The 16,769-nt window shown below is 42.1% G+C and overlaps 1 protein-coding gene across 1 annotated transcript in view; it reads left to right on the forward strand.

Moving 5' to 3' along the window:
- Positions 1 to 6,747, forward strand: part of TRMT2B (tRNA methyltransferase 2 homolog B) — a 50,636-nt gene extending 43,889 nt beyond the window's left edge. The window contains 2 exon segments of the mRNA XM_084788598.1: positions 3,199 to 3,241; positions 3,243 to 6,747. Coding sequence (XP_084644724.1) covers positions 3,199 to 3,241; positions 3,243 to 3,356 — 157 coding nt within the window. The 3' untranslated portion in view covers positions 3,357 to 6,747.
- The last annotated feature ends 10,022 nt before the right edge of the window (positions 6,748 to 16,769 follow it).

The raw sequence follows: 16,769 nt of genomic DNA on the forward strand, positions 1-16,769 counted from the left end.
TGGCTGTCCTGGAACTCACTATGTAGACCAGGCTGGCCTCAACCCCACAGTGTTCTGCCTTCTTCTACCTCCCAGAGTGCTGGGATTAAAGTTGTGCTCTATCATGCCTGGCTCAGTAGACTTTCCTGACATTTGATTTAAGTTCTGTGATAATATTGTTACTAAGTAAAACTAGTAAGGTGTAGAATTGCTTATATAATAATTAAAAATGAGATTAAAGGGTGACAAGGATATATATTTATGCTTGCTTATATATTCATAGAGAGACTCTGGTAAGTTATATGAGAAACTGATAACAAGAAAATTAAATTGGAGCTAGAGAGATGGCTCTGCAGTTAAAAGAATATACTGCTTTTGCCAAGGAAGTTTCATTACCTGCACCCATATCTGAAGAAGTAAGTCTTGAAAAATGAAATCTCCTTTGCAGGAAATTTGATGAGCTGGGCATTATGATATTAAGCAAAATAAGCCAAACTTAGGAAGAAAAAATGCTAAATATTTTCTCTTATACATGGAACCTACATTGTAAATATTTGTGCATATATGTGCTTGTGTGTTTGTCTAAGGTCATAAAATAGCAAGGGGATTTTTAAGGGACCAATGAGCAGAAGAGAGAACTCACTGGGGGAAGGCAGGGACTCAGTCAGAGAGGGAGGAAGCATGGGGAAGGGTAGAGGAGGAGGAAAATAAATGAGAATGATACATGATATGTGTATGAAAATACACCCATCTTACACCCATCAGAATGGCTAAAATAAAAAATTCAAGTGACACCACATGCTGGCGAGGATGTGGAGAAAGGAGAAAACTCCTTCGTTGCTGGTGGAAATGCAAACTAGTACAATGACTTTGGAAATCTATCTGGCGCTATCTCAGAAAACTGGGAATAGGGCTTCCTCAAGACCCATCTATTCCACTCCTTGGAATATACCCAGAAGATGCTCCAGCACACAACAAGGACATATGCTCAACCATGTTCATAGCAGCCTTATTCATAATAGCCAGAACATGGAAACAGCCTAAGTGTCCCTCAGTAGAAGAATGGATAAAGAAACTGTGGTACATTTACACTATGGAATACTATTCAGCAATTAAACACAAGGAATTCCCGAAATTTGTGGACAAATGGGTGGAACAAGAACAGATCATAATGAGTGAGTTAACCCAGAAGCAGAAAGAGTCAAATGGTATATACTCACTTATATCTGGACAATAGGCTAAGGGGCATGTCCCATGAAAGTCTTCACTTACCAGGAAAGTGGGACAGAGGGGAGGACATCGTGTTGGGACCCTAGATGAGAGAAGAATGGGAGAATGGGGAAATAGAAGGATCCAGAGGGTCCTAGAATCCTACAAGAAGAACATTATGACGCATGGGTCTGGGCCCAGGGGTCCCACTCAAACTATGGCAGCAGCCAAGGGCAATACGTGCAGTAAACTTCAAACCCCTACCCAGATCTAGCCAATGGACAGGTCATTCTCCGCAGTAAAGTGGAGAGTGGGATATTACTTTCTCACATACTCTGGTGCCTCACCTTTGACCATGTCCCCTGGAGGGGGAGACCTGGTGGCACTCAGAGGAAGGACAGCAGGTTACCAAGAAGAGACTTGATACCCTATGAACATATACAGGGGGAGGTAATCCCCCTCAGGAACAGTCATAGGGGAGGGGAGTAAGGGGAAAATGGGAGGGAGGGAGGAATGGGAGGATACAAGGGATGGGATAACCATTGAGATGTAATATGAATAAATTAATAAAATATATTTTAAAAATACACAAGGAAGCCCCCTTAGTCTGTATGCAATCTTTAACAATTAACCAAAGGGCCACCCTTCAGAAATAGACCCTAATAACAACTTTCTCTATCTCTAAAGAACTGGGGATAGGACTGTAGAGCTGGAGCACTTGAGGTTCTTGCAGAAGACTTGGGTTTGGTTTCTAGCACCCATCTGGTGGTTCATAATCCTATGCAACTCCAATTTCTAAGGGCCTGATGCCTTCTTCTGACTTCTGCAAGCACCAGGCATGCATGTGATGCATATATGTACATAAAGCAAAACACTCATACATATAAAAATTAAATCTAAAAAATATTTTAGAAAGAAAGAACTGGGGATATATGAGAGATGGGAAAGGTGATTACTTTTTATACCTTTTAATATTATTTCAATTTTACTCAAATGAACAAATTCATTATATTATACATTATATATAATACCAGTCAATTTTAAAATGTGGTGGTTAACACTAAACCTAGCTGCATGGTGTCTAATCCTAGCACTCAGGAGGCAGAGGCAGGCAGATCTCTGAGAGTTGGAGGCCAGCCTGGTCTACAGAGAGAGTTCCAGGACAGCCAGGGCTACGCAAAGAAACCCTGTTTTTAAAAACCAAAGACCAAAACAAGTAAAACAAAACAAAAAAGACTAAACCTAGAATTCAGGTAGCACACTGAGCAAATTTCTAAACAAGGCCTCAGAAAGATTTGATTTGATAAGATATTATGTACTTATGGTAGAAAAAAATCCAATAGTGCAAAAGTACAAAAATAATGGGTATAAATTGGTACAACCTTTTTAGAAGAGTTTAGTGAGTACATATATTACAGTAAGCCATACATCTCTCATATAATAACATATGATATAAGCCACTATATATATCATATATATCTTATATATGTAATGTGTATACACACACACACACACACACACACACACACACACACACACACACACACACACACACCATCCTGTTTTTGAGACAGGATCTCTCACTAGCCTGAGTTTCACCCAGTAAGCTAGGCTAGCCAGTGAGCCCAGGATCTGCCTGGTTTTGCTTCCCTAGAACTGTATTACAAGCATATGCCAACATATCTTACACTTTTACATGGCTTCTGGGGTTGAACTCAGGTACCTTGTCAACCAAACCATCTTTTCAGTCAGTCCTTAAGATGCATTTTGATTTACTGTTTGCTGCTTACAGTGTGTTTGTTGGGCCATAATGCCACTGTAAGTTGAACATCTGTACTCCAGTAAGGAGGATGGATAAGCAAGACAGTTACATGAAAACAATAAGCAGTGGTGATGAGGGATGCATGGGCCCGTATGACTCCTGAGGAAGGACCTCAATTTTAAGCAACTGTGTTCCTGTAGTTGCTTCTTTTTGTTGCTGTGAACTGATACTCTGGTCTCTTTCTTCAGGCTGTGCTGTCCTCCACACTCTACTAAGAAGCTTCTAGGTGAAACCTTTTGTCCTGAGGGAAGCTGTACCCGTGGATCTGTCTCCCCACACCCCACACTGTGAGCTGGTACTGCTCTTCAGTTGGCAAGATCAAGAACCTGCAGGCTCTAGAGGCTGACATTTCAGAGATGCCCAGGTTTGGCATGTTGCTGCGTTGGAGACCCTGGAAACATCACCAGGGAAACCAGTCTTTGAATCCTGAGCAAGAAGAATATAGCTGGCCTCCTTCTCTGAGGCAGATGGAACTGTAGCTTGTCATTTTCCCTTGGGATTATCCGTATTTGTCTAGCTTTGGCTGCTAGTAATTTCCTGAACCGGGATTTATATTGCTCCGCCCTTTTGCTATCTACATAGCATCATTCAGTTTATAGTCTTGTCCTCGCCATGTGACTCTGCTTTTGTTGTGGGGGATAACTGCTTTTTGAGCAGCTGATAATAATTTCATATTGACTGGGATCTGTCTATTTACTCTGAGACCGTACCATTAATAGGGCTTTTGTTTTGTGTTTGTCTTTGTTTTGTCTGTTTGTTTGGGTTTTTTGTTTGTTTGCTTGTTTGTTTGAAACAGGGTCTCACTCATGCTGTAATTGAGGTTGACTTCGAACTTCTGATCCTCCTGCCTAGATGTCGTGAGTGCTGGTATTAGAGGTATGTGCCACCACATCTGGCTTTCTGCAATGGTGGACATCAAAGCCAGGAAAGATTACACGTAAGGGAAACCAACTGAGAACAGCTGTAGCCCCCTTGCAAATGTTTTTTGGAAAGTAGAACCAACTTGAGCATTTTGCAACGCCATGTAAGGGGCAGGGGAGATGGCTAAGTAGGTAAAGTGCTTTTGCAGATGCACAGGAAGCTGAGTTCGGGTCTCCAGCATTCACATGGAAATAACAGAGCATGCTGACACATTCCTGCTCTTCTAGTGTTGGGAACGGATACAGGGGGATCCTGGCCCTTTCCTGCCAAGCCAATCTAGCTAATAAGTGAGCTCCAGGTTTAGCGAGAGACCCTGTCTAAAAAAAAAATGGAGTTGAAAAATTATAGACACCTGGTATCAACATCTGGCCTCTGCAAGTGTGCATTGTGGGGGAAGAAAGTGCCAGTCATCCTGTAGTATGTAGTATAATAAAGTGAGTATTGAAATTAACTATATTCATTGTCTCTAGTCCCTGAATTTTTCCATTCTGGGGTTATCCTTGAGTACTTGCTTAACAATTTACGTTGTATTTTGAATAATAGTCCAAAGGCATGGATATTTACATGTATTGCCTGACTTAGAAAATAATAATCATGTCAACAGATTGTTTAAATTTCCCTCAGCCCTAAATGCTCTTAAAGGAGACTGCTTCTCAAAAGAAGATAGCTGTTAAAGCCTGTATAAAATGTATGTATGTATGTATGTATGTATGTATGTATGTATGTATGTATAAATATATATATATATGTAGAGGGGGTAGGATCTGTCTTAGTGCTCTATTGCTGTGAAGAGACACTGTGATGAAGGCTACTCTTCTATAAAAGACACCATTTAATTGGGGGTCTTGCTTAGTTTTGGTGGCTTAGTTTATCCATAGTGGGGAACATGGTGGTACAAAGGAAGGCATGGCACTGGAACAGCAGCTGAGAGCTTTACATCTGATCAGCAGGCAGCAAGCAGAGAGAGAGAGGCTGGGTCCCAGTCACATGCTCCCAGTGACAGACCTCTTCCGATAAGGCTAGTCCTCTTAATTTTTCCAAACAGTTCATCAGCTGGGGACTAAGCATGCCAAGACAGGTGCTTTGTATTCCAGGTTGTCCTCTAACACACAATGCGCCCAAGAATGACCTTGAGCTTCTGCTCATCCTGCCCCTATCTCCTGAGTCCAGCTTCGATTACAGGCATGTGCAACCATACTCAATGTTTAGGTCATGCTGGAGAATTGAACCCGGGACTTTGCTCAAGCTACGCAAACACTTTACCAGGAGAGGTACACTTCCATTCAGTTTTTATTGGTATTTTGAGCCAAGGTCTCACATTGCCCAGGCTAGCCTCAGACTCTTTATGTAACTAAGGCTGGGCTTCACCCCTTAAATGCTGGCATTATTGGTATGTGCCACTACCCCTAGCTAATGTTATACCTTGTTTTTGGAGATAGTCAGATGCAGCAGCAGCAACAACAACAAAAAGACACAGAGGTTCAGGAACAGAACATAATACATTCACAGTGCTAGAGCAGGATGTATGCCACAGGTTTGCATAGGGAAGACAACACAATGATCAGGAGGCAGAACTCGGATACAAGGGAAATGTTTGGGTAAGGTACTTTATTGGGTTTTTCTTGGGAAAGGCAGGGAAGGGACAGCAGTTTGTGATTAACTAGTTTGAGCAGTTTGGCAGGCTTTGATCTATAGAGGGGGTCTCTAGTTGTTTGCTACTTGGCCCTGGGATGCTAAAGGCATTGCCTTTCTGGGTATTCAGAGCAGTTACAGGAAGTCTAATGTACAGTGGCTGTTTTATTCTTTGAGACATTGTTGTTTAGATATGGAAGCATTCCTTGAAGGACCAAGTGTCAAAAGCTTCTTCTCAGCCTGTGGCACCATTGGGTGGTGGGTGGGATCTAGATGAAGGAAGTTAGATAATTGACGGCAATTCTGATCTGGGCCCTTTCCTCTGTCTCTCCTTAGTTCCTGACTCTAGTATAGATGCTTGTGAACCACCATGTGGTTGCTGAAAATTGAACTCAGGATATCTGGAAGAGCAGACAGTACTCTTAACCACTGAGCCATCTCTCCAGCCCCCAGGTATTAGTACTCTTAACATGTACCCTTCATACGTCTTGTGACTCTAATGTATAGCTGAAGCTGAGAACCAGTACTCTAGAGATAGGGTTCTACTTTTCAGATATGTTCTTTGGGCCCACAGCTTTGGCATCTCTTGAGCCACTTAGAAGCACAGTGTTTCAGGCTTCATTCAGCTGAATTGGATCCTCAGGGGCTGGTATCCAGAGGTCTGTGTTTCACCACTCCTTGGTGGTGATGCTGATTGCACACTCAAGTTAGAGAACCACTAAGTCTGAGTGACTATTCTCCAACTTAGATCACACAAATCACCTGAAGACATTTCATTACATTAATTGTTTGTATGTTTATATATGTGTACATGAGTTTGGAGGTCAGAGGCCAACTTGAGGGAGTTGATTTTTCTCTTTCCACCATATAAGTACCAGGGATGGAATTCAGATCATCAGACTTGGTGGCAAGCACCTTTACCCTCTGAGCCATCTCCCTGTACTTCTTAAAGCCTCTTAAAACAGGGTATTGAGCAGAACATCTTCAGATATTTCTGAATGTGTGTCATTGATTATGAGTGTGGTCTTAGCATCATTATTTTCAAAGCTCTCCCAACAACTCTGTGTGTGTGTGTGTGTGTGTGTGTGTGTGTGTGTGTGTGTGTGTGTTGGAGTGGAGATCCTTGTCTATGGATTTTGTCTTCAAGATGGTGTTGACATGATGAATAAAAGTGCACATCAGGTCGTGGATATTCTTCCTCATTATGGGTATAGTGATTTTTATCCTTGTATAGCATTTACTTGTGCACATCTTTATGAATTGTTGTGGTGGGTGTTCTACCAAATTTTATGTTTGTTTTGTTGCTTGGTTTTTGTCAGCTTGACACAGAGTAGAGTGATGTGGGAAGAGGGAACCACTATTGAATTGCATCCATCAGATTGACCCATGGTCGTCATGTCTGTGGGGCATATTATTGACTGATGGTGGTTGTGGGCAGCTTAGCGCGCTGGGTGGTGCCATCCCTCTGGGTAGTTGGGTTGTATAATACAGAAAAGTGAATAAGCCACAAGAGCAAACCAGTAAGCAGCACCCCTGTGTGGTCTCAGCTTAAAGTCGTGCCTTGGCTTCTTCCATCTGTAAGCTCAAATAAACTCTTTCCTCCCTAACTAACTTCTGGTCATGACCTTTATCACAGCACTAGAAAACAAAGTAGGACAGTGAGGAGAGGGGAAAGGGGCTTTACTACCATTAGTGTGTAGAAATTCTAAACGCGCCATAAAATTAACTCTCATACACTCGTGGGAAAAGTGAGGTTCCTTTAATCTTGAAGGAGAACAGTTGTTTTAAGGACTTATTCTCGGTCTACTTCCTGTCTTTCGGAACTGGCTGCTGAGAAGGTGAGATAGCTCAGCAGATAACAGCCCTTAGTGCCGAGGCAGATAATCAATGTGTTCAATTCCCAGAACACACATGGTGGAATTAGAGAACCGAGTCTAGCAAATTGTTTTCTGAGCTCCATGTACATGCCCACCTGTCCCAGAATATATAAATAAATGTGATAAAAGCAGCCTATTTTAAAAATCAATGTTGTCGAACTACCAAGTCCCATTGCCAATTTTGCCATGGCTCCTTTTGTTGTTGTTTGTTTGTTTGTTTGAGACAGGGTCTTGCTAGGTAGCCCTGGTTTGTCTGCCTCAATTCCTCTAGGGCTGGAATTGCAGATAGGAGCCATCACTGTCTGCTTTTGCCATTGCTCTTATGTCAGCTTTGGAGTTTTAGCTGGAACGATGGGTCCCAGGATTATCTGCACATTTTAATCATTTGTGGTGCTTTCACTGCATTACTTAAGCATATGTGTGCTCATGCCACACCTTGCATGTGGAGAGGTCAGAGGACAACTTGTAGAAGTCAGTTCTCTCCTTCCACCATGTAGGTGGGATTGAACTCAGGTGGCCAGATTTGGCAGCAGGCACCTTTGCAAACACAAGCCATCCTGATGGCCCTCCTGTGATGCTTTTTTAAAATCTCCTACTTTCCTGTGTCGGCACTATACCAGAAATGGAGAGGAACACATTTGTACCACTCCACAGTGTCAGAATTTGTTGAATAAATTCACAAGGCTTAGCAGTTTCAAAGACACTGTGTCACAAACATCTGCCTACCTTGGAAGCCTGGGTGGGGTGAATGCACGTTCTTTTATTCCAGTCTCATTCAGTAGCCCTCATATCATTCAGCACACAACACATGCACTGATACATCTCTGTGTATGAGTGTGAGTTACAGAATAAATACGAGTTATAAAGAGGCTGCAGCAGCATTCAAGGGGTTTCAGAAGTGGTCTCAGAAAGAGTCTGTATTGATAAGACAGTGACTCAACCAGTGCTAGGACAGAGCTGCTCATGTCAATCGTGAAGCAAAAAGACAGTGTTCAATTGTGATATTAAAAGGCAGAACTGGGTGGGGAACAGGAAATGGTGGGTTAGGTTCAGGCTCACTGGGCAAACAGGTGCATGGGCAGGAAGTTGAATAGGCTTCATCAGCAGTAAGGGACCAAGCCAAGTCAGGGAGTCCTTGGTCTTTGACATGTACATACAAGATGCAGATGATAGGTTGGTGCGGGGCTATGCCATCAGTGTTAGGTGTCCATCAATTTATGGGGTTCAGGTGATGGAGGTATATCCTTTCCTTAGTCTACTGTGTTTGGTAAGTTCTTGAGCCTCATTTCCCTGATACAATTTTAATATGTCCCTGCAGTTTTGTTTCACCCCAATAAATTTATAAGTCAGATTCTTTTTTATTCCCAAGAAGTCATTTATCAGATTGTGCCGGATGGTTGGTGCTGATGGACAGTGTGGTTTCTGGGTTCACTCAAGGACTACAGTCATCCTTTCCCCTCAAAATGTAGTCAAAATCTACCTTACAAGTGGAGTCTTCTAAGACAGTGCACAGCTTGAAAAGCCACTGCTTGAGACAGTAGGGGACCACTCTAGTAAGTCATAATAATGGCCAGATATTAATATAGGTCATGGACTTGAGGCAGCTTTTCTGGTTTAAATAGTGTAGACTATGGTCCAAATACCTGAATTTTTTGAAGTTTTGGTTGTGAGCCCAACTTTTAACAGCTGAGCCATCTTTCCAATTCAGTATCTGAATTTTGTTTTTGTTTTTGTTTTTTGTTTTTTTCAAGACAGGGTTTCCCTGTGGAGCCTTGGCTGTCCTGGACTTACTTTGTAGACCAGACTGGCTTCAAACTCACAATGATCCTCCTGACTCTCCTTCAAGAAGTGCTGGGATTAAAGGCATGTGCTACCACACGTGGTTCAGTATCTGAATTTTTTAAAAGATTTTATTTATTTATTATTTATACAGTATTCTGCCCCCATGTGTGCCTGTGTGCCAGAAGAGGGCACCATATCACATTATAGATGCTTGTGAGCCACCATGTGATTGCTGGGAATTGAACTCGGGGCCTTTGGAAGAACAGACAGTGTACTTCTGAGGCATTCCTCCAGCCCAGTATCTGAGTTTTTAAACAGATCCTTAAAGTGATTATGATAGCCAGCCACAATTATGACCCGCTGGCTAAGGCAACTGTTCCCGATCTTGTCTGTGCCTTAAACTCCTTCACAGACTTTTTTTTTCAAACTTCCAAGACTTAGGCCACATCCTGACTAATTAAATTATCATAGTCCCAACAGATGATGGTGGTACACTCCTTTAGTCCCAGCCCTCGGGAAGCACAGGCAGGTGGATCTTTGAGTCCGAGTGAGTTCCAGGACAGCTAGTGCTACACAGAGAAACCTTGTCTAAACCCTAAAAAAAAGTAAAAAAAATTGTCATAATTTCCAGAAGTACCACATAGACATGAAGGTTACAGTGTGTGCCCAGCACTGAAAATCACAGGGTTAGAGTATTTGATGTCTTGAGGCAGGAAAAGAGAGTGATTGGCATTTGCTGAGATTTAAGCCTTCTAACCCTTCACCCTTAAGATCAAATTACAATTTATAACTCCTAGGATCATTACTCATTTTTCTTAGGGATATAATTCAGAATAGCTTGCCCACAAAGTACAGTTGTGAACCATTGGCACCTCTCTTAGTTTTTGCAAATTAGTCCAAATTTGTGAGCATACTTGAAATGAAATATTACTATTATTTCTGAAGCATACACATTTTCCCTCAACAGAGTCTGTCCTACTAATATGTGTATAGTTCCACATTGCCTTTCTCACACATTTTCTTCACAGGAACCCAGCTGGATGGCCTTATCCACACCTGGCCATAAGCCACACAAGGGAGGGGATGCATATTATAAATATCCCCAAGCCCATCTGTGGGCTGGGAGAGATGCTCAGCAGTTAAGAGCACTTGTTACTTCTGCAGAGAACCTGGGTTGTGTTTCAAGTGCTCACACGATAGCTCCCATGCACCTGTAACTCTAGTCCCAGGGGATCTGGCCCTCTCTTCTGACCTCTGTGAGGACAAGGCATGCATGTGATATACATACATAATGCAGGTAAAACATCCATACACATAAAAGAAATACATCTTTAAAAAAGCCCCACCCATAATGGTTAGCCTCAAGCTATTTAGAGAGCAGAGATCTTCACTCCAAAGACCTGAAAAAAAGTCTAATATTTCAAGGTGTTGGTTTAAACCATGTTTTGGGATTTTTGAGATAGGGTCTTACTGTACAGTCTTGGCTGACCTGGAAATTACTATGGAGAACAGGCTGGCCTTGAACTTGCAGTGATCTGTCTGCTTCCAGCTTTCAAGTGCTGGGATTACAGGTGAACGGCACTGCATCTGGAGGTGCTCCCCATCTCAGTTTTCTAATTATCTCTGGTTGTAACCGAGCCAAGGGATGTTTGAGAGAGCAAGAGGGGTCTGTATTATTTTTAGTGGTTAGTTGCTGCCCACTGGGCTGTGAGAATTGAATATTGTGCCCCTAAATATCCAGCAGTGTCTGAACTGTGGCAGGAGCTTAGAGAAGCAATTTGACATGCTTCCTAAAAGGAGTGCTTTGGAATTAGGCTGCTCTAGGATCAAATCCTGTCTGTATAGTTTACATGCTTCTGTGACTTTGGACAACTTACTTAACCTCTGTTTCCTATCCCTCTCCTTGTAGAATAAGGACAATGGTGGGACACACAGATGCTGTGTCTCTCAGCCATCATGAGATGAAAATGCATAATCCACCTGACCCATAGCACTAACTTAGCAGCCATTGTAGACAGTCATGTAGCAGCTGTTCACTTTTGTGATGGTGTGGCTGTCTAGTAGGTATTCAGGATCACTAAAGTGCACAGGGCTACATATCACCAGCCTAGGAAAAGATTTGAACTCAAAATCCAAAATGTATTTTCTACCAAATGTGTATCATTTGCACCTCCATAAAGCTGAGACATCGTTAATGTGAGCCAATTGCAAGCTGGCACTTGATTTCAGGCAAACAACCGTACAGAGCAGAGCCCCTTCCTTGTCGGTGTGGGTGTTTCAGCATTCATGTTATACTTAAATATTACAATTTCTAGTGAAAATTAAAATGCATCTTGAGGAGAAATGAAGCAGAGAAAAGAGACAGTGGAGGCCATCCCTCTCACTTTGTCACTTTCATAATATTGCTTTCTAAAAATAACCTACTTGTCAAATCCTTTTATACGTTTGTAAGAAGTGCTAGTGTATGTTTTATTTATTTTTTACACTAACCCTGATGAGGTGTCTTGGATTTAGGACTTCAGTATAGATATGATGCCATTCCCTTTTGGGTTCAAGAGGTTGGCACCATAAATTGTTTGGAACACCTACTACCTTCCCCCCTTTTAACCTCCAATGAGAAAACTTATTTCTGAGATGTAAACACTGTACTATATATGATCCTGGATTAGGTGCTGAATGGAAAAGAGGCATTTGTGGAAAAGGCTGGTGGCATTTGAATAATCTTTAGTAACTAGTATTGTACTAATGGATGTTAATATAATAGTTTTGGTCAGTGTGCTGGAGGTAGATACGATGTTACCATTGGCGTTGTCTGGGTTTAAAGGTCTACATCAATTCTTTGTACTATATTTACAGCTCCAGTAAAGTCTCTTTCAGTGTACAAAGTTAAAGCAAAACAGAACCTAAACAGCTGGGCGTGTTGGCACACACCTATTATCCCAGAACTGAGAGACAAAAATGGAGGGGCATAAGTTCAAGGCCAACCTGGGCTATATAGCAAAACTCTGTATTAATCTAACCCTTTTCCAAACTACTCTCCTGTTAAATTAAACAAACAGAAAACCAAAAATGAAGCATTGACTGAAAACCAGTTCTAGAAAAAACAAGGTCTATACATTATCTAGAGAGAGAAATTAACTTAATATCCAGATGTGTGACAGATAAAGACTACTTCTAAGTGCTACCTGTGACAAAGTAACAAGATAGCTACAATGTAGTTAGTCTTACAAATAAGGACCTGTTGACAGTTTTCCAAAAGGACAGAGGGCTTCCTTTCTTTTAGAATAAATGATTGCATTTCAAACACAGTATAGTGACTTAACAGAGGCCCAAATATGTATAAATTCTTGTCTTGGAAATTGGTTGCTTGGCTTGGGTTTAGGAAGAAATTTCTCACTGTGACATTCACTTCTCTATACTCTGAATCAAATTATATTCAAAGTTTGCTGCTATATGAGCTAAAGAGCAGGTATCTCTGAACCTCATGATAAGAATGAAAAATTTCTTTCTTTGAGTGCCACCAGGCATCCCCACCAAAGAGATATGGAGCACCAGAGTTCATGTGAAAGTCAGTCCCCGCTCTCCACATAACTGTGGAGAATGTCCTGTCCATTGGCTAGATTGGAGTAGGGGTTCGATGTTTACTATTGTAATGTCCTTGGTTAGTGCAATAGTTTGAGCAGACCCCCTGGTCCCTGATCCACCCATCATGATGTTCTTCTTGTAGGTTTCTAGGATCCTCTGGGTCCTTCTATTTCCCCATCTCCTATATTTCTCTTACCTAGTGTCTCAGTAAGATGTCCTCACATCTGTCCCAATCTCCTGGTAAGTGAAGACTTTCGTGGGACATGCCTTTTGGGCTAGTGCCTAATTATAAGTGAGTATATACCATGTGAATCTTTTTGCTTCTGGGTTCAGTCACTCTCTAGATCATCTCTAGACCCATCCATTTGTCCACAAATTTCGGGATTTCCTTGTTTTTAATAGCTGAGTAGTATTCCATAGTGTAAATGTACCACAGTTTCTATATCCATTTTTCAACTGAGGGGCATTTAGGCTGTTTCCATGTTCTGTCTATTATGAATAAGGCAGCTATGAATATGGCTGAGCATATGTCCTTGTTGTGTGGTGGAGCATCTTCTGGGCATATTCCAAGGAGTGGAATAGCTTGGCCTTCTTAGAAAATTATTAGGCTAGGGTGTGGTACAGTTAGTAGAGTGCTTATCTAGCACACAGGAAGCCTTGGGTTCCATCCTCAGCACTGTGTAAACCAGACATGGTGGTACATGCCTTTAATCCCAGCCCTTGGGAAGTAAGAGACCAGAAAGTTAGAGGTTCAAGGTTAATCTTTGTCTGTGTAGTGATCCTGAGTCAATCCTGGTCTATAATTGTCTTAGGGTTTCTATTGTTTCAATGAAACACCACGATCAAAGGCAAGTAGGGGAGGAACAGATTTATTTGGCTTATACTTCCATAGCATGGTCTATCACTGAAGGAATTCAGGACAAGAACTCAAGGGGATCTGGAATATGGAGGCAGGAGCTAATGCAGGGGCCATAATAGGGATGCTGCTTCGTGGCTTGATCTTCATGGCTTGCTTAAGACAACCAGCCCAGGGATGGCCCCACCCACAATTGGCTGGGCCCTCCCCCATTGATCAATAGTTGAGAAAACACCTTACAGGCCTGCCTACAATTCAGTTTTATGCAGATATTTTCTTCATTGAGGTTCCCTGCTCAGATGATGTTAGCTTGTGTCAAGTTGACATAAAACTAGCCAGGACATTGTCATTGTCCCCAGAAATGTTTGGGAGCCTAGCATGCAGGTACATGCCCTTTATCCCAGCTGGAGGCAGAAGGATATGTTCTAGGCCACTCTGGGCTGAATAGTGAGACCTAGTCTCAAGAAAAAAAAAAGAAAGAAAGAAAGAAAAGAAAAAATGTGTTGTGGAAACAGCCACGGACTGTAACAGAATTATAGTCCTCATTCCTTTCTGAAGCTCTTTAGAGATGTACTCTCTACGTATGCTTTACGAAGTTGCAATCAGCATGCTTTGTCCGTCGTCTGTTGTTTTCACTTAACATCATTTCATATTCTGATTTCTGTCCCCGCAGTTCACATAATTGCGAGCTTAATGGCTGTGTAACATTCCATTGTGTAAAATGGCATGCCGGTTCTTAGGACTGGGGTTATTTTCATGAGCAGACCCAAAGGCCTGCTGTCTCTTAGCACTAAAGGTTTATTTTAGTTCCTGGAAGTGGCAACTAGCATGAGCGTGGGATCCGGTGAAATTCTTGAGTCATCAACACACAGCACAGTCTGAGTGCTTTGTTAACATTGCTCTGCCTACCACTGTACAGCAGAGCCTCCCCAGGCTGCTGGGGACCTGAGCTGGACTCCTCCTGGGCACAGAGACAGTACTGTAAGCTCTCAACTTCCACAAACCCTGACCCAGATCGGATACTAACATAGCAGCCGCCGCAGCAGCAGGAATTATCTGCTACTTTCTTCCTCGCCTGGCATCACAGTGCCATTGATGCCACCGCCCCTCCCCCCACCCCGCCCAGAGTCTGAAGTGAAAGAAATGTCAAGAGGAGGGATGGATTATTACATCTAGAGGGATATTGTAGAGGGCAGGGATGCAATGGGCATAGCACTAGGTCTATTTGTGAAAATGCACTGAGCTGAAGGGATGCTTCCAAGTCCCAAAATGTTGAGTGATAGCTGTCTTTCTTCACACCCCTTCCTGGTATAAATCCCAATATTTAGTCTTCTGATAAAGGTAAAGGGTTTGTGGGGTTGGGTAATATGACAGTGAGCCTTGGTTTTACTCCTAACCTAGCCATACTTACTGGTATCTTGTGGAGAAGAAGAATAGTTGGTATGCAGGATTCTCCTGAGAGAAAGCAGTATTTGGTACATCTCAGGTCATTCCAGCAGCTACTGCCTTGAGAACAAGTGATGTGTTATCCTACCCTAAACTATCACTGAGCTTTCCTTGTTCTTTGGGGTTTTATTTGTTTGTTTGTTTGTTTTGTTGTTGTTGTTTTGACAGAGGCTTTTGTAACCCAAATGGTATCAAACTTGCTCTGCAGCCATAAATGACCTTGAACGTTTGAGTCTCCTGTCCTTAACTCCAGAGTGTTAGGATTAAAAGCATATGCTATCATGTCCACCTTTGGATGGTTCTGGGAATTAAAGAACACTTGTATAATTAGTGGGGACTAGAATTCTGCATTTTCCAATTCTGCATAGCTAGCAGGATTGAAAACCATTTAGAGAAAAGAGATCACCTTACCTATCCACAGTAAATTCGGTAGTCCCAAAGTCTAGATCTGCCTTGAAAGTACTGAGTACCTGAGCTTTGTGGAGTTTGAATTGTTGGCCAAGGCCAAGTGCTTAAAGTATCTTTGACGGGAGGTGACAGTTAATCATCAGTATCAACTTGACAGGATATAAAATCTCCATGGAAACACCTCTAGATATGTCTGTGAGAATGTTTTCAGAGAGGAACTTGAATTCATGGAAGGAAGACATCCTGAATGTATGCATAACACCACAGTGAAGTGGGGGTGGTCCTGGACTGAAAAGAGGGAGGGGGTGAGAAAGTGAGCTAAGCATCAGCCTTTATTTCTTTCTGCTTCCTGACTCTGAATGTGGTGTCACTGGCTGCAACATGCTCTGTTGCCACTGCTAGAGCCACTCTGGATCCTGTGTGTAATTGGGTGGTTTTTTTGCCTACTTTATTGGGTTCTTTTTCCTACCTCCCCACACCAGTCCTATCCCTTCCAACCTCCCTCTACCCCCAACACTAGGTAGGAGAGAAATACGGTTAGAGGGGAAAGGGAACATTGACTACTTCCTGACGACTAGGAGTGTTGAGTTACTTGGGGTGAGTTTGATATTTGTTGTCAGGATATTTCCAACCAGCAACCAGTAATCCAGTAATCAGCAACTAACAGCCACCAGAAACAGGGGCAACAGCTGTACTTGTAGAAACTATCTCCAGCTGGCAAAGTCACGACCCTGCTAGAGCCATGAGGCAAATCTTAATCAGCTGTTGTGGACAACCTGAAGCTGACCCATATCCCAAACCCAGGATTGAAACAAAAAAACAAATAAAACATATTCCCATACATTCCTGTTTTTTAAAGGAAACCAAAAATTCTCACTACATTGTATCTCTCCATTCCTGATGCACTGTACTCTGAGACTATGAAGTAAAACAAATATTTCTGTAAGTTGCTTTTTTCAGATATTTTGTCATAGCAATTTGCAAAGTAGCAAAGTCCTAGAGGGAGGACAAGACATTGATAAATAAGAGAAACTCCAAAGCAACCATTTGCCTTGAGTAAAATTTACACTTTTGATTTTAAAAAATTATCCTTAATTTGTCCTTGGATTGCCCCACTGATACACTTCTTTGGTGGTATTAAGATTCCCAAAGAAGGAATATGGGCGGCAGTGATGGTAATTACTGTAGCTTCTCTAAGCTCTTTATCCTTTAAATCTCAGATATCTGCCTCTAGCTCGTTTTCTGTGAGAAA

This window comes from Acomys minous (genome assembly GCF_964271855.1).
Source record: "Acomys minous genome assembly, chromosome: 7".
Taxonomy (NCBI): Eukaryota; Metazoa; Chordata; class Mammalia; order Rodentia; family Muridae; genus Acomys; species Acomys minous.